Source organism: Protomyctophum parallelum, assembly GCF_964188405.1.
Source record: "Protomyctophum parallelum genome assembly, chromosome: 9".
Taxonomy (NCBI): Eukaryota; Metazoa; Chordata; class Actinopteri; order Myctophiformes; family Myctophidae; genus Protomyctophum; species Protomyctophum parallelum.
In genome coordinates, this window is record NC_139706.1 from 8,850,607 (window position 1) to 8,869,105 (window position 18,499).

The window sequence follows — 18,499 nt, forward strand, 5'->3', positions numbered from 1 at the left end:
TGTTTACTGTGGGCTGTTTTGGTGCAAACAAAGACGGCATACTACACTACAGTAATCTCAATTACATATATTCCAAACTGTGGTGAATACTAGTAGCTTGATGAAAAGCAGCCAGCAGCAGTTTTCTCAGATGATCACAGTTCGTGACAAGCTTCTGACATGCTTCCCCTCCCCTCCCCTTCCCCTCCGTGCGTGCGTGCGTGCGTGCGTGCGTGCGTGCGTGCGTGTGTGCGTGCGTGCGTTCGTTCGTGCAATTTTCCTGTAAGAACAAATCCCATGGGATTTGTAGATTCTCATAGGATGTTTAATAATAGGATTTTTCTATTAGAATCCTATAGGACTTTTTGGCTATGGTATACTCGTACTCTATTGCTGCCCTCCAGTAAAGTACACTAGCTACTAATCTCTTGACGAGCGATCACTCTGGATAAAGGTGCTCTATAAATGCATTCCATTTTCCATTATCGTTCTCATTTTCCATTATCGTTCTAATTCAGCGTTCAACATTATTGAACGTTTTCTCCCTCTAATTTCCGATATTTGCTGATTTTCTGATGTAATTATTAATTGCACCTTATTTTCCTGCGTCCTCTCTTCCCTTACAGGTTGAAGAGGCCTGCGTTGAGCTACAGTGACACTGTGGCCTTCGGCATGGAGCACAGCTCCTATCAGTTCTTAAGAAAAAACGCCAACTTTGGCAGGTATGACAAATACAAGACATTACTACAATGCTTTTCTGTATGCACACACTAATACATAATAATAATAATAATAATAATAAAACCTTCATGGCAGCTCAAAGTGCTTTACAGAACAATGGAGAATAAAAGAAAAGCAAGGCAACGACAAAAAACACGCAGTAATGCAATACAGTGAGGACATGAATAACAAAAAAAAATATATATATATATAAAAAAATAAAATAAAGATCAATTAAAAGCAATGTTGTAGAAGTGGGTCTTGAGCTGAGCTTTAAAAATGTCTACAGAGGCTGCCTGACGAAGGTACAGTGGGAGCTTGTTCCATGCCGACGGCCCGTAGAAGCAAAAAGCTGCTTCCCCGTATTTTTTAGTTGCCATTTCTTTAGGCAAAGCGAGCAGGCCAGCAGTGGAAGACCTTAGGGGGCGGTTTGGGACATATTTAGGCAGGCAGTCATGTATGTAGGAAGGTGCGAGACCATTGAGAGCTTTATAGACAAGTAAAATAATTTTAAAATCAATCCTAAAAACAACCGGAAGCCAGTGCAGTGATGCCAAAACTGGAGTAATATGTTCTCTCATCTTAGTTCTAGTTAAAACTCTGGCTGCTGCATTTTGGACAAGTTGTAATCTGTCAGTTGTTTTCTTAGGCAGTCCTGAAAAAAGTGCATTGCAGTAATCAATGGCATGATGCATGGATTAAAGTTCTTTGGGATGCCACAGAACGAAGCCAGTACTCTGTGTCTTCCATAGGCCGATCTACGCTGCGACGTGTTGTGAGCTTGTAGATCAGTGTTTGGCTGTTTTAAGATAAAAGAGTATTTGGTCAAACTAGAAATGGAAAACATGTTCAGAAGTATCTTCCATAAAACGGTAATGCTCTCGATTATATCATTAAAGCCTCGATATAGAAAAAAACAGAACCATTAACATCTAAACATCTCAGTCCTACATATTAGTTTGTTGTTTAGGAAACTTTCATGCCGTTTCACAAATCACAGATTCGGACTGACACGAATCCTAATCTGATTTCATTATAATATTTTATTTCGTTTATTTCAGTACATGTCACTTTGCTGTGTTATCTGAAATACGGTGTTACATGCCATTCCATAACCCCGGGTTCCGTTCCGTGTATGGCTCTCGTTTGTCTGTCTACGGTGGACTTTTGGCATTCATTAATTGACATGAAACCTATGCCTAGGTCCTGTCGGAACTCTAGCATTCGCTTGTACAGTCACAAATGTAATAGCTTGGCATTTCCAAAACGCAGATAAAGCGTTTGAGTACTTTATCAGTTTCGCATGGCTTTGCTGCTCCTCTGTTCTGCTGCCAGGGTGGCATTCTGGTGATTCTGCGTTTGGCGTTCTCTCCCCTTCCACTGTCGAACAGCTCCGCTCTGTGTTTGACCTGCAGGTCCGTGCATGCAGATTGACGAAGTCTTTAAACCAGTGGTGGAAAAAAGTACTCAAATGTCTTACCTAAGTAAAAGTATCAATAGTGCAATATAGAAATTAAAAGTACAGAATTCAAAATGTACTTGATTAATAGTACAAAAGTATCGGTGTCAAAATGTACATTTAACTACCAAAAGTAGAAAGTACTCAATATGCAGAATGTCCTATTTCAGGAACATAGCCGATCTACGATGCATTGTGAGCTCATGGATCAGCCAGTTTCAAATGACCAAATGTATGTAGGGCTGAAGTGGGTAATAATGCATGTTCTTTATAATAATTATCAAAATCTATACAAAGTAACTAAAGTTTTCAAACCTGTTGATTTTACTGATCTGGATTCGGAACCACGGATCCAGTCCGGGTTTTCTTCCTAATAAAAATGGCAAAAGGTAGTTCATTTAAAAACAAACAAAAAACACTATTGGGTTTGGTGATACCCCCTATTGTCGGAATCAACATCGTTTACACACTGCGACTACAAGAGTGACTTTGAGAGCAGTTTCAGTGTATAAAGTCAACGAGGAGCATATTTTGAAGTACATCTTGATGATGTCATCAAGATGTACTTCACCATGTTAATGATGTTTTTCATACCTCCAGTTCTAGGAAACACAGAATGGGGAGGGGGGGGGGGACTTTTTATTATTATTTCCACACAGCTCTAAGGTATATTAATGACAGTAAAATGTTGAAAATAATTCCCCTTTAACATTGTCTGTGTGTGCCCGGGAAGTATTCCCAGAAAGTCCACTTGCTGACACGCCACAGTTGCGTTCACAGTGCCTGTCCCACTGCGTCCATGTCTCACTGCATCATCACTGAACACTAATCAACTGGAAAGAAATCTAAGGCCTCTTTTACACGGCGTCCATCTCCAGATAAAACGGCAAAGTCCTGTTGCGTTCTGAAATGTTATCGACCCTTTACACGAGAACGCACACTTTATGAAAACGCTATAATGTCGCTAGGTGGCGGTAACGGGCTGCCAAATAGACCAGTCACCAGCAAACGATACTTTATTTTGCCGTTTTCTATGAACACAGTTCTCGTGTAAAGACCACCTAATACTCAAGAGTGTGAAATCAGCCTTTGTTACAGGTCCAATCTGAGCTAATGATCAATAATACTGAATGGATTGGAGCTTAACACCAGTTATTGCCAAAAGCAAAAGAAACCCAGCGACATTAGCACCTTCTTTATTCTTCTCGTTGTATTATTATTATGTAAAAAGGTTTGGTTTGATTTTTCAATACCTCTTAAAATTCAGTGTGACACTGGGCCTCTGTGCAACTCTGAATAATTATAATTAAGGAGTCCCCTCTGTTGCATTTTGTATGTGTTTACTGTTTTTAATGGACCCTGAGTCTGAACAAATTAAGTTGATTGCTAATGGTACATTGCATTTATGAACTAATTTGACCACAGAACATCCCAAAGGCTTTTTCCATTAATTTACTGAATTTAACACAGCCTTTTCTTCCCTCTGATATATGAAGTGCTTTGAAGAGCAACGTAAAAACGGTCTACTCTGGGGTCTTCACAAGAGCCTGAGTGGACGATAAAATGACCCAAAAATCGTTGTTCCAACGGGAGTTTTACAGTATCTAAATTGAACATAATGATAATAATAATAAGACATGGTAATATGGTTAATTTATAGAGCGAACATAGAGTAAGTAAGCCTTGCCGAGGCCCATAGGACAGGAGCCTATCTCCTGTTTCTGTTGCGTGAGGCAGCTTGATGTACAAGTACACCCCCTGGACATGACGCCAGTATGTCGCAGAACGTAGACGTAACATGTATATTTGTCTCCCTCTGTCCCCGGCAGGCACCTTGTCAATTTCTTCCTAGTGTTGACACAGCTGGGCTTCTGCAGCGCATACTTTGTCTTCCTGGCGGAGAACATCAAACAGGTACGTCGTGTCTCTGAACATCACTTCATCACTTCATCACAAATGGTTTATTGCGAACGCAGTGAACCACTTACTATGACAGCAAGGGCTGAATGTCTGTGTGTGTGTCACGCTGTTACACCACCCGCCCGCCACCAGAGGGCGCAGCTGTAGCACACACACACACACACACACACACACACACAGGGCGCAGCTGTAGCACACACACACACACACACACACACACACACAACCACACACACACGAGCTGCGTTCGCTTCCCGCGTCTTACTTGTTGGTATGTGGCTGCGCTAGAGCTCTTCACGGGTCAAAAAATAATGGTCCTGAGTCCCAACCCCGAAATGTGATCCGACCCGTTCTGAAAACATTTTGAACTAAGAAAACCAAACCGGGATGGAGTCATGACAATTTGGTCCGATTCCGACCCGTTCCGAGAATTCTTTCCACCAAGCCCGAGTGGACCCGTGACAATTTGGTCCGAGAAACTTCCGAGAGACCCAACGAGTAATCAGTGATTATCCCATTCTGACCTGAGATCAGATTCTAAAAATGTCAGTCGCTCTTCGATTTTTCAAAAATAGCAGACCTACAAGCTCGTATCGCGCCACTCGGTGGCGCGATATGAGCTTGTAGATCTGCTATTTTCAAATAGCTAAAGCATAACATGATGCTGACACCAAAATGGGTGCCCGGTCAGAATGGGTTATACGCTGGTGTTAAATCGCCCAGGCAGGCAGTGGCAGCTGGCTTGCCTTGCAGTATGGTAGCTCAACTTTGTGTTGTTGCGGTGCAGTAAACTTATCCTAAACCAGCCTAAAACATCCGTGAAGAGCTCAAGCTCACGCACTACATGTGCCCTTATCGTTATCAACTTTCACCTTCCTTTATTTTAAATATCCGATCGGCAAGCTCACTCACAACGCATCGTGAATTGTGTTATTTTACCCCTTTTGGTGTCTTACCCCCTCAGGCCAGGGAACCCATATTTGGGTTCTGTACAGTATGTACAGTATTCAAAAATTACAAAAAATTGATGCTGCTATATACATATTTTAAGTTTTTCAGAAAACTTAGGTCAGGCTTTAGAAGGCGTTTTTTGAATCGGCCGTAGGCCTAAATGGGTTAATCCAATCAGAATCGGCTAACTCTTACCAGACAAAACATACTACTTGTCTCTGCTACCTTCCTCATGAGGAGCATTGACATGCCTTGATTCTCAGAAACATCTAGAGCCACTGTCTTGTGGTGCTTTCATAATTAAAAAGTAAAATAACTGTGTTTGGGTTTGGGGATAATGGCGTCTTCTCTCTTCACTCAGCCCCGAGTCAACGGTGACCGTGTGTTTTCATTGACAGACTGATCCACAGAATCGGGGTCCTAAATTGAGGTTCACAGAGAACTGACGAAAGTGAATAATATAATCCGTTTAGTTTGAAATCATCTGTCCGTCACACTAAATGAGCATGGCTGCGATATTTCACCACTGTCTCTTGAAGACGTTGAAGTGCTATATAAATGGCAACATCATTCACTACATATTCAGGCACACTCACTGATACATTCCCCTCAGACTCTCTCTCTCTCTCTCTCTCTCTCTCTCTCTCTCTCTCTCTCTCTCTCTCTCTCTCTCTCTCTCTCTCTCGGACATGGATAGATAAAGACAGTGACTGAAATGTTAAATCAATCCCAGCGACTACACGACTTTAGACAAGAGTTAAGAAGCGAATCAAAAGATGTGTAGATAAGTAACGATGACACTGAAATGGGCTATTGTTGGTCTCTCTCTCTCTCTCTCTCTCTCTCTCTCTCTCTCTCTCTCTCTCTTCAAGACAAGATTTTAATCCCACCATTTCAGCCTTATTTTTTTAGTTCTCAGTCATATTGGAGTGTACTGTAGATAGACATGGATGTAAGAATTCATATTCATGCATCTGATTGATTCAATAATTGAATACTTTATTAGGCAGAAATTAACTAAAGGAAAAAGTCCTTGCGGTCTTGTTTCCATTCAGGTCCCGGGTATTCAAATTCATAATCATGATATGAAACATAACAACAAAATTCAAGTCATCACAAAATAAATAATAAAATAGACATGCACAGGTTGGGGGGGAAAAGGTAAGGGGGTTTACTCTATGAAATGTGTTTTAACTTTCAAGTTCATAGTATTCCGTATCATACATGGTCATCAATGATTGTTACACAGGATGGTGCCATGGCCATAAATGTGCAAAAGCCCCAGCTAGGGGTGTGTAGATTTAGGCTTTGTTGGTTTTACTTTCTAATTATTTGCACTCATGGCACGCACTGAAGCGTTTATTTGTACTGTCAAAAGCTGAGCAAATGTTTTTTATCAATGTCAAGTTTTAAAACAAACAAAACAAAACAAACAAAACAAAGCTTCAAGGCCAGCTCAACTCTCTTTTGACACCCTAAGCAGACGCACGCACGCACGCACGCACGCACGCACGCACGCACGCACGCACGCACGCACGCACGCACGCACGCACGCACGCACGCACGCACGCACGCACGCACGCACGCACGCACGCACGCACACTTCAAAACTGGACATGCATTAAAGCTTAGATATTCATAGCTCACTGCATACGGTTTTCCCCCAGACAGTGTACAGTACTCTGGGCAGCCAGGGGGTGAGTACTGGCCGGCGCCATTACAGAGACCGATATGCTCCGTGCAATACGTGTTGTTTTGCCCAGAAATGCCACCTGGGATGGGGATTTTTTAGTCTAAAGCGACTGAAAGCTTGCGTAGATGCGCGCACGTCCAGTGTTATGCCTAACAACAGATAGCCATCCCAAGCTAATGTGAGTAGCCTTTCGACTAGATCAGATCAAAGCATTTATACAACTGAATAAACATAACTTATTGGCGCTTGCCGAGACTAATGATTAACGTAGGCTACGTTTTTCTGCAGAGAAAGTATTAAACGGCTGCATTACTTAATTTACAAGAAGTCTACACAATAATTGTTATTTCGATCAACATCTACCTGTTATCTCTCCTATGGCACCAACATCAATACAGCATGGAATTGTGGACAACATCTTATTCAACGATAACAAAAATATCCCTCAGTTTTGGGTCTGTGAGGCTAAATCTCATTAAATGGTGGTGTTGCCGTGGCTCAAATGCAGAGTAAATAATGGGCCTTGACATGAAAAGGGTTGAAAACCACTGGAATAGATAAATAGCCAATTTAAAATGGAGGTGCCCAACAATGTTTAGTCAAGTCAAGGCAAGTCAATTTTATTTTCTGTATATAGCACATTAAAAACAACAGCAGTTGACGCAAAGTGCTTTACAGAACAAATATTCGGGAAAAGCAAAATGAGAAAACGGCAACATACAAAAAAGAACATCAAGCTATGATAAAGGCCAGACTAAAAAAAGATTTTCTCTTGGTTCCGGTAATGAGTCTAGCTGCAGCATTTTGAACTCTCTGTAATTGAGAGATGGCGCACTGGGGCAGCCCCAGATATAAAGAATTGCAGTAGTCTAAACGGGAGGTGATGAATGCATGGGTTGTATCTTAAAAAAAAGTCCTGTTTTGTAAACCAATTTAAAACAGTGCCCGTAAAACCCGTAAGATGAGACCTGTGAGAACACAACTTTTTCTAAAACTTTGGAGAGGAATGGTAGCTTGGAGATGGGACGATAATTATTGTGCTCTGTGGGGTCGAGGCCGGGTTTTTTGAGTAGTGGCTGAATGGTGGCATGTTTAAAACTCCCGTTTCTAAGCTGGTGCCTGGTGGTGATAATTGCCAGAATAACGGGGGGTTTAGGTGCTCCGTTGACCCTAGTTTTTAGGCATTGGCTTCTCTGATTGGCCAACCCAGCCCATTGGCTTCACATTATTAAGCTACAATGCAACCTTTCACGAAGTTGGCATTTCCTGGTTTTACAAAGACAAGACATCACGTACCATTAGCCAGGGTCTGTTTCATGCAGACTGACAGTCGACATTTCCCGAGGGAAAAATGAAATAAATCCTCTTCATCATGGGGGTGATATATCTGCCGCTGGTCCCAAATACCTATTTTTACTTTTGTCCCCAAATGCCTTGTCTCGCGTGCTTTAGACACTTCTTGTAACGAAAATAGCAGCACTACAAGCTCGTAGCGCTGCACTGCTATGAGCTTGTAGATCTGCTATTTTTCAACAGCTAAAGTTTAAAATAATGGCTAAAGTGGTTAAAAGCTAAGGTGTACATTGCGGGACATTTCTTGTCCTGGATTCCATGTCGGACAGGATCTCATTTTTGGCCAGTTATAGCGCCACCGTGAGACAGTTTTCTTTTTAACTGCTCCTACATCCAGTATTTTGTCCAAACCTCATGCCAATTCGTATATATATCATCTGCGTAGTCAATCAAGACGTATCTGTCACATTTCCTGTACATTCCATCCCAATTGGCTTAGTTCTAATGCTTTTTTTGTCTTCATGTTTTGTACAGTACAACCATTTTTTGCCCCTGGATGCAGCTTTGTTTATCTGTGCTGTAGTGTTGTCACTGTAAGCGCTTTGAGTTCCATGGATTATACCGTACATGTTTCTCCCTATGTTCACCGTAAGAGGGAGTCCTAGTCTTCTTGGTCACGACAGTGCCCTCTCTCTCTCTCTCTCTCTCTCTCTCTCTGTCTGCCAGTGTCTCCTACCCGTGATATAGCACAGAGGTGACCTTGCATGGTGTCGTATTGTTAAAGGTTTTATGACATTTCTTTTTCTTTTTCTTTTTCTTTTAGGTTTTATGACCTCAATTACACCCAAAAAAACCTGAACTTTGAACATTCAGTGGATTTTCTGTGGTCTGAAGTTTTCTTTGGGTTTTTTTTGGGCCTTTTGAGCTACAATGATAACAGGCAACACAGTGAAACAGTGACATCTGCTAGCAAATCCCATTGACATAATGGGATTTGCAGTAAGTGATGTCACTTACTGCCGGCAAATCAGAGCACCTGTTTGAGCCAGAAAACCCCAGATCACAGAAAATCTACTGAATGTTAAAAGTTCATGTTTTTTGGGTGAGATTAGAAAACCTAAAAAAAACAAGAACAATTCCAAAACCTTTTTTTAAATGTCACAATCCCTTTAAGTAGACAAATACTCTCCCTCCCAGACACGCACGCACGCACGCACTCACACATGTCTCTTAGGTCTGTGCGATATGACACGTAGCTGCTTATGCCCATCATTTCCATCGGCTTCTTCTCATGAGACATGATGGCGTAATCCTCCTTATGGGATTATATATATATTAAATATATATATCAAATCGGTGTATATTATTCAGTAGAACTTGTCTGGAGGTGCCTTAGCGGATCACTACGATGTTTTGATCCCCCTGAGTATCATGGCACACACACACACACACACACACACACACACACACACACACACACACACACACACACACACACACACACACACACACACACACAGCAGCACCCCCATGCATTATTTATCTCCTGTAAACAAGCGTAACACGTGTAAACACAGCTGGTGTTCACTTTACTATAATAATAACTTTAGTTTATTTATATAGCACTTATTTTCATGGATTCTATTTGCATGGTTAATGTGGAGTCTTGTGGTTGGGGGCGTGCCATTGAAGGGCTGTTTTTACATGCAGATGAAGGCACGGAGGGTAGTTGGCCCAGCAGTGTGCTAACGTGCACAGCTGGATCAATCAATAAACATGTATAACACATTTTGGGCGGGAACCCCTTTTGGTGTTTAAAGCATTATGTTATACTTTAGCTATTGAAAAATAGCAGATCTACAAGCTCATAGCGCGGCACTCAGTGCCTCGCTATGAGCTTGTAGGTCTGCTATTTTTGAACATTTTTAACTCAAATCTTTGCTCCTGGGGAGGTTCCTGGAACAACATATTTTCAGATGGGGGACGGAGGCATATTACATATAATGTTTGGGGTCCTTGACATGAAATATTGAGCACCACTGATACAGAAACATAAGGCTTTTTCAGAAAACTGTATTTTTTTTTATTTCGACGTCAGGCCTAAATGGGCTAAGATACAGTAAGTCACCCAAACAGTCGACCCATGCAAGGCATTTGGAATGTGTGTAAAAAATGTATTAATTACATAGCAAAATGATGCATGCACGTACGTGCACAGTGCACACCACACACATGCACTCATGCACACACGCAGACTCTTGAGTCCCAGACGTCAAATTGAATGAATGACATTGGATCATTTTGGTGGATGATCATTTTGAGCTCATCTGCCAAATTAGAAGACCACCCACCTACCACAAATCACGTTCACTCCCTTCCCGACCAGCGATGATGAATATTCATTATGAAATGTTTTTGTAATTATTTCTCTGGCAAAAAGAAAGGGTGTTTATTTTTTCTCCTCCTATTCTTTCATGGAGGAGTTCACTTACTGTATCTGAATCCAGATTTAATAAACTCACTCCTGAAAATTGCCAGAGCAATAAGAGAGAGAGTCAGCAATTACCCCCCAGCTTCTGCTGCCTTCAGAATCTGCGTGGAAGTTAGTTTATGAACTCAATAACCTGTTTAATGAAGCAGTCACTCAGAAGTTAGTTTGGGAACTCAATAACCTGTTTACTGAAGAAGTCAGAAGTTAGTTTGGGAACTCAATAACCTGTTTAATGAAGCAGTCACTCAGAAGTTAGTTTGGGGACTACTCAATAACCTGTTTAATGAAGCAGTCACTCAGAAGTTAGTTTGGGGACTACTCAATAACCTGTTTAATGAAGCAGTCAGTCAGAATTTAGTTTGGGGACTACTCAATAACCTGTTTAATGAAGCAGTCAGTCAGAATTTAGTTTGGGGACTCAATAACCTGTTTAATGGAGCGGTCAGTCAGTGTAAAGCAAAATAAATGGCTCCTTCAGTCATTCACCTATAGACCTGTGTTCAGTGCCTGAGCATTCCTTGCCCTCTCTCATCGCTTATGTCGATCCACTGGTTCAGATGGGGGGACGGAGGCAATTGACCAAAGTCACTTCGTGACTTCTTGGTCCCTTAATAATTAAGGGACCATGAAGTCACAAAGTGACTTTGGTCAATTGTTTTCGTGTTTTTGTGTTTGTCGGTTTTCGCGAAACGCAGAAATCTGGTAGAGGGCCATGCCAAACGGTGACTATGGTAAGCCCATGACCATTGGTCAAAGGGTGGCGCTATAGCACTCATGAACCGTTTGACCATCTGGAATAAAACTTTGAGACACATCTGCATCTCCTCATGCCAAACAACTTTCGGGTTCTGACTTTTGACCTCTGACCTTTAGATCACCCGCCATTTTGAATTATATGAAAAACAGTTAAAATGTATCTCCTCCCAGGATCTTTGATCAAAATGCACAAAAACGTCTACACGTGAACTTTGGACATGGGGAACACATCTGTCACTTTGACAAGTAAGCTCCGCCCTAAGATTTTCCGCCAATTTGAGCAGTTTGACACTGAATGTTACTGTTTAAAATGTAGTAACTGATTGTCTCCGTGTAGCTCAGTCAGTAGAGCTCTTGCCTTCGGACCACAAGGTTGTCTGTTCAAATCCGGGTACTGACAACTCAACGCGTCAGACTTATTTGTGAATATTGTTCTCATTGCGTATTGTCTTCTTTCTTGGTCCCACCTTATTGCTGCTTGCAGCTATGTTATATGGCTTATTATTGATTCCACAACTCCAGCAGATTCTGATTAGTTAACTCGTGCCCCATGTTTAAGTTTACAATCAATACCTACTCCACTGTGTGTCTGTCAAAGACAAGACCTTCCTCCACATACTTGCCTCCAAACAATGTAATAACAAAGTCACTACTAGACGAACACAGATCACCGTGCAATTATTTAAATTTCGAATTCCTTTGGGACAAGGACACGTCCTCACTCAACCTTTTCCCAACCTCACTGTAATGGCTTTAGCTCACTGCTCACAGCCCCCCCCGGGCCCCTCCGCAAATCAATTCTAGATGCACATCTTGGTTTCTCCCCGTGTTCCATGTCACCCCCGTCCCTTAGCGTGCCCAACGGGGACAATCACTCTCCCCCTGACACACCCCCCCCCCCCCCCCCCCTCTCGGTGTTACCCCCTCTCCGCGTTTCTCTCACCCACCACCACCCCGGTTCCTCATATCTAGAGGGTTAAGCCATTAACACCTCGAACACATCTGTGTCACCATACAGCATTTAGCCACTTTAACCATTTTATTTTAAACTTTAGCCATTGTGAAAATTAGCAGATCTACAAGCTCGTACCGCGGCACTCTGTCCGGCGGCAAATGACATAATGTTTGCGGTCCTTGACATGAAATCGTTTGAGAACTCCTGATATAGAAACGATAGGTTTTTCAGACTTATAGAAGACATTTTTGTAGAATCCGTTGTCTGGTCACAATGGCTTAAAGAGATGTCTCCGAGGGAGGAGCAGGTGATCCATCTCTGTTCCGAGAAGAGGATATGGCTACGTGCACGCGGCCACGTGCACGTGTCCCACGTGCCGTTCGTTGAAGGTCAACCGGAGTTGAACTGGAGCTGGTGACGTTTCACTCATTAATCCAGTGAGACCTACTGAGACCAGATTCTATAAAATGTCATCTAAATCCTGACAGTTTTACTGGACAAACCTATGTTTCTATGTCAGTGTTTCCCAAACTATTTCACGTCAAGGAGCCCCAAAATCATATGTAATTGGCCACTGAAATTATGTTGTTCCCCCCCCCTCTCCCCCCCCTGCGCCCAGAAGCAAAGATACGAGTTAAAAACGTTTGCTGTGGAAGTATATATATATTCAAAGATTTGCATGCGTTTTCAAAAATATACAAAATATATACAAAATATATACAATATATACAAAAATATATTTTTCAACAAGCTAAAGTATAAAATAATGGTTAAAAGTGGCTAAAAGCTAATAAGGTGACACAGATGCGTTCCAGGTCTTGATGCATTAAAGGAGGACCATTAATCATGTGCATGTGATGTGGGTTTTTCCTCACTGTGTGATTGTGTCGTCCCCTCCCAGGTGGTGGAGGGGGACCAGAGGAATGTGACGGCGCTGGATGCTGATTCGCTGATATCCTTCATGGCCAACGGGTCAACCAATGCCACCGCGGCGCCGCAGACGACGCCTCTGTCCGGCAGCGTGTCTCCCGCTACAGGTAGATGTAAAATGATTTCGTTGACATTGTCATTGTTTTTCCCGACCTCCCGTCAGTCTCAACCGATTTACTAAACACTGCCATCCCAAACCGTAACCCTAACCGCAGTCACTTATTGTGCTTTATGAGGAACAAAGACCGCTTCTAGCTGCTCGGCCTGGGGTGGGTCACGACCCACCTGTAAGTGGGTCACCATGGTGTTTGACTGTACTCGGTACCGTTTACATTTGGGACTAATAAAGTGTTCCATCCTCCAGAGCCACGGTGGGACTTGGACCTGCGCCTCTACATGCTGTTCTTCTTGCCGTTCCTCGTCCTCCTGGTGTTCATGAAGGACCTGAAGAACATGGCCGTGCTGGCCTTCCTGGCCAACGTGTGCATGGCCGTCAGTGTAGTCATCATCTTCCAGTACATCTCCAGTGTAAGGCTTTATTTATATATAATCCCCCCCCCCCCCCCCCCCCTGTGCTCCAATGTACGTCCTTGACCGTGATCCCCCAGGAATCTATATCCCCTCGTCTTTTCCCTCTGCGCCAAATCTCTAGGCCTAAAATGGCCGATCTACAAGCTCGCAAGGCGTGAGCGGTGCGTTGTGAGCTTGTGTACATTGGCTAGTTTCACGGAGTGACTGTCGGCCTATATTTCCGCTGAACTTTGGCCTATATGACATGCCCAGAACAGGACCACTGGGGTTCATATGGTTAATGTCTGATGTCAAGCTGATTTACATTTCCATACAGAACTCAATTTGAAGATATGTTTCTTCAGCCGGTGCCTCCACTTGTGACGATTTGTTAATAAAAACAGCCACACAACACATTTTGGGTGCAAATTCAACAGCAAACATTATGTGAAGACATCCTCCTTCCACTCGCATATACCTAGGCCATGCATCACACACTAATTATAGTCTCGGGGGTAACTCCAAATTACTGGCTGAAGCCACAGAAACGCTAAATGCTGTTAATGGCATCTGAAAGTAAAGTTGGCAACTAATTATGTATGCATATTCAAAGCAAGAGGAAAAGTTTTCCTTATCTCTCTGCCACAAGCCTGTGCTATATTCATTTCAATAATAATTGGTTTTCATAGTTGTGGTTTTACGCTGTTGTGACCCGTTCACAAGCCCCCCTGCCACATGTGTGACTTAGACAACCTTAGGTGGATGATGTTGCAATCCCAACACTATTGCATATATTTCATGGAGAAAAAAGTATTATTAACCTTTTTTTATACCACAATTTCACTCAATGAAATATCCTTGCTTCACTCAATGAAATATCCTTGCTTCACTCAATGAAATATCCTTCACTCAATGAAATATCCTTGCTTCACTCAATGAAATATCCTTGCACCATTGGATCGCACCAACGGTATTGGCAAATGAAGAGTTATTAGTTTCCCCCTCACCCTTCAGAATTGCAATCTTTCCAGATAAATGGTGAAAAATTGGTAAATGGTGCATTTATATAGGCTAGCACTTTTATCCTAATCGCTTTACATAGATGCACTACTTTCACCCATTCACACACACACATTCATACACCTTTAAATAGATTGTGCATTACATTCACACATTCTCACACACACACACACACACACACACACACACACACACACACACACACACACACACACACACACACACACACACTGGGGGGGAGCAGCTGTCACAACCCGTTACATCAGCCATCGAGCCGGAGACTTGGCGTCTCTTTGAGCTGGAAGAATCGACAGCATGTCTGTGTTGTGTTAAGTGTTAACCAAATGAAAAGAGGGCTCAAGTTCTGAGAAAAGGCTATTTATTGACTTTAATCAGTATGCAAAACCAGCACTTGACCCGAAGACCTGCTCTCCCTGTCAGCAGCACACACACACGTGTGGAGACATGCCTGCGAGCATGATGTCAGATAGTGAAGAAGCGTGTTGGCTGACATCATATTTGTCAGCTTGGAAAATACGGTATGACGAGTGACATGATGGTGTTAACAGGCAGTGTTGTCCCTGAATGCGTTCAAATGCGTTCAAAGAATGATCGTTCAGGAACACGTTCACATTTTGGCGGAACGTGAAACTGAGTGTACTGTATTTCTGCCTGATGAACGTCATTGTGAACGCGTTCATTTCTGGCGTGTGTGAACGTCACTTTCTCACGTTCGACTTCGTTCAAGAGTGAGTGTTTCCATAGAGCTTTCCAGGCGAAATCCCCGGCGCTAAAACACACCCTCAACAGTCGTTATTATCTAGCGGAAAACCCAACAATAAGCCCTTGGGGCCGATTCATACTCCTATTTTAGAGCCGAATAAAAGTCGGTTCGGCGCTGTAGAGCCTACAATGTTACGTCATTTTAGGTTCGGGGGGGGGGGGGGGGGGGGGTAGTCGGTTCTTCGGTGCTACTGAAAATTTGGGCCGAGTATGAATCGGCCCTTATCCGACACAAATTAACTATCTTTCTCAGCCGTACAATTTCACTGGAGTGCGCAACTGCACGATGATCCTGTCATGCAGTCAGACACAGAACATCCTGACTCCCGACCCAAAAACTGAGGAAACTTGTTGTTTGATTCAACGAAAAATAGCTTCCAATAGCTTGTTTCTTTTTGTGTCGAGGAGGTATGTGTCCATATCGCCCCGAACGGCCAACAAAAGACATCTCCCTCCCACAGTGAGTGAATTGCAGTAATGGCTGATTTATTCTTCGTGTCAACGTGTTCCTGTGTGCTGAAAATAGCTGATCTACAAGCTTGTAGATCAGCTATTTTCAGCACACGGAGATATACAGGCTGTGAGAACCGAGAACATTCAGAAACTTTTTTTGTAACTTTATTTATAATATTTTCAATTTTTGTAGACAAACAACCCCACATATACCCCACCCTCCCCGGTTCCATCACAAAACAAGACAAAAAAAAAAAAAAAAGCAACAATAAAATAAACAGGTAGTAAAGGATATAAATAATGAATGAATGAAATAAATACAATAAAATAAAATTTGCCTTTTACTAGATTAAGGGGCTACACAGTGAACCAAGTTACATGAAGGAAAACACTTCGGACACATCATCAAAAGACAGTGAATCAGAAGACAGTGAAAGGGTGAATTCAAGGAAAGGGGACCAAGCCTTTACAAATCTCTGGCGAGATTTGAACCTGTTGTATCTGAGCTTCTCCAATGGTATAAAGGATAGAACATCCTTGACCCAACTTGTAAATGTTGCAGGTTTATCAGATTTCCAATTGCGGAGAATAAGTCTCCTCGCTATGAGTGAAGCAAAAGCTATGAAATTGGCTTGGGGAGAGGTAATTGGTGCATCGTCGTTGGGAACTCCAAATATAGCAGTTATCGGGTTGGGCGCAATTGGCATATGACAGATGGTTGAGAAAGCATCAAAAATACTATTCCAAAATGGGTTCAAGGAAGTGCATCCCCAGAACATATGTCCAACAGAGGCTGGCTCCAGATGACATCTTATACAAGTAGAGTCAATGTCAAGATACATTTTAGATAGTTTTTCTCTCGAGAAATGCAAACGATGTACTATTTTGAATTGAATTAGGCAATATCTAAGACATAAAGAGGTAGTATGAATACGCCTCAAAGAGAGTTCCCATGTCTCTTCCTCCAGCTCTAAATTCAGGTCCTGTTCCCAGGCTGATTTTTGTTTTATCCAAGAGAGGAGGGCCAATCTCCTGTAAAGCCTTAAATATATTAGATATGCTGAACATTCAGAAACTTTTGCCTTTTGGGATTGACCTGATTTAATAGTTGAACAATGTATTATTAATTTTGAGTAGGGGTGGCACCGGCAGGCAGAGCCAACTTTTAATGGCTTGTGTACTGTAGATAGCTCCCAAGGTCGTGTTTTAAAAGAGGACACAGTTATCATGTAGATCCAGAATGACAGTCTTCATATTTGTCCCTGTCATCCTGTTTGAGGGATGGATTAACCCATTCAGAACGGGCACCCATTTTGGTGTCAGCATCATGTTATGCTTTAGCTATTTAAAAATAGCAGATCTACAAGCTCATATCGCGCCACCGAGTGGCGCGATACGAGCTTGTAGGTCTGCTATTTTTGATAAATCGAAGAGCGACTGACATTTTTAGAATCTGATCTCAGGTCAGAATGGGTTCATCAGACCAGTGTGTGTCCGGCGGAAACCTCGTATGAATCTGATCTCAGGTCAGAATGGGTTAATGTTGAGAGAAAGCCCTTCGTGGTAGTTCTTTTCTCCCCTGCTTTATGTGCAGAACATATTCTGCTTCCATGACTCACTCACAGTTTAACAGAACCGCACAGTAGAAACCCACTGAAGGTACTGTACATTTTGGGCAGGCAGAGTTTGCTTTCGGGCTGAATGTGGCCAGCGCGCGCGTGCGCTCGCACACACACACACACACACACACACACACACACACACACACACACACACACACACACACACACACACACACACACACACCCAGTGGCTGCGTAGTATGGTCTGTGGAATGTAAAATAAGAGCATATTTAATAATGTGCTGTTTTCAGTTTCACTGTTGCTACATTTAAAATGTCTTATGATAATATGAAACTGTGAATGTGAATAATTTTGTTCACCTTTTTTTTTCTTCTTCTCTGGACTCTCCTTACTATGAATAAATGAATGAATGCATTTTATAGATATGCATTTTATAGATATTATTCGTTTATAAAGCTCTTAATGGTCTTGCACCTTCTCCATAATTGTCTGCCTAGATATATCCCTAACCGCCCCCTCAGGTCCTCCACTGCTGGCCTACTCGAACTCCCTAAAAAGGTGGCTAGTAAGAAATATGGCGAGGCAGCATTCTGCTTTTATAATAAATAATAAATAAATAAATAAATAAATAACCACTGCGGATCAGACAGGCACCCTCTATAGACATTTGTAAGACACAGCTTAAGACTCACCTTTTTACTCTTGCTTTTAGTTGAGTTTTAAAATATCTGTTCTTATCTTTGTACCACTGCCTTTGCCTGTTTTGACACTGCATTATTGTCCTATTGTTTTAAAGGGACACTTCACCCTTTTTGCAAAAATATATATGTTAATGACGTTTAGAAGCTTTAGAACACTTTCCCGGGGGTCTTTATGTGTGTAATATGTGGTTTTAGATATTTTAGATTGTAGCAGTGAGCCCAGTGTCTCTGATGTCATGGACACTGGTCTCACTTCCTTCCTGGACTACAATTCCCAAAATACTTTGGTGCACTGCTCCTC

General features: G+C 42.3%; 1 protein-coding gene across 1 annotated transcript in view; it reads left to right on the forward strand.

Annotated features, from left to right (window-relative positions):
• slc36a4 (solute carrier family 36 member 4) overlaps positions 1 to 18,499 on the forward strand; it is a 163,372-nt gene that overhangs the window by 15,545 nt on the left and 129,328 nt on the right. The window contains exons 5-8 of the mRNA XM_083772537.1: positions 606 to 701; positions 3,988 to 4,072; positions 13,119 to 13,254; positions 13,512 to 13,675. Coding sequence (XP_083628663.1) covers positions 606 to 701; positions 3,988 to 4,072; positions 13,119 to 13,254; positions 13,512 to 13,675 — 481 coding nt within the window. The remainder of the gene's footprint in view (positions 1 to 605; positions 702 to 3,987; positions 4,073 to 13,118; positions 13,255 to 13,511; positions 13,676 to 18,499) is intronic.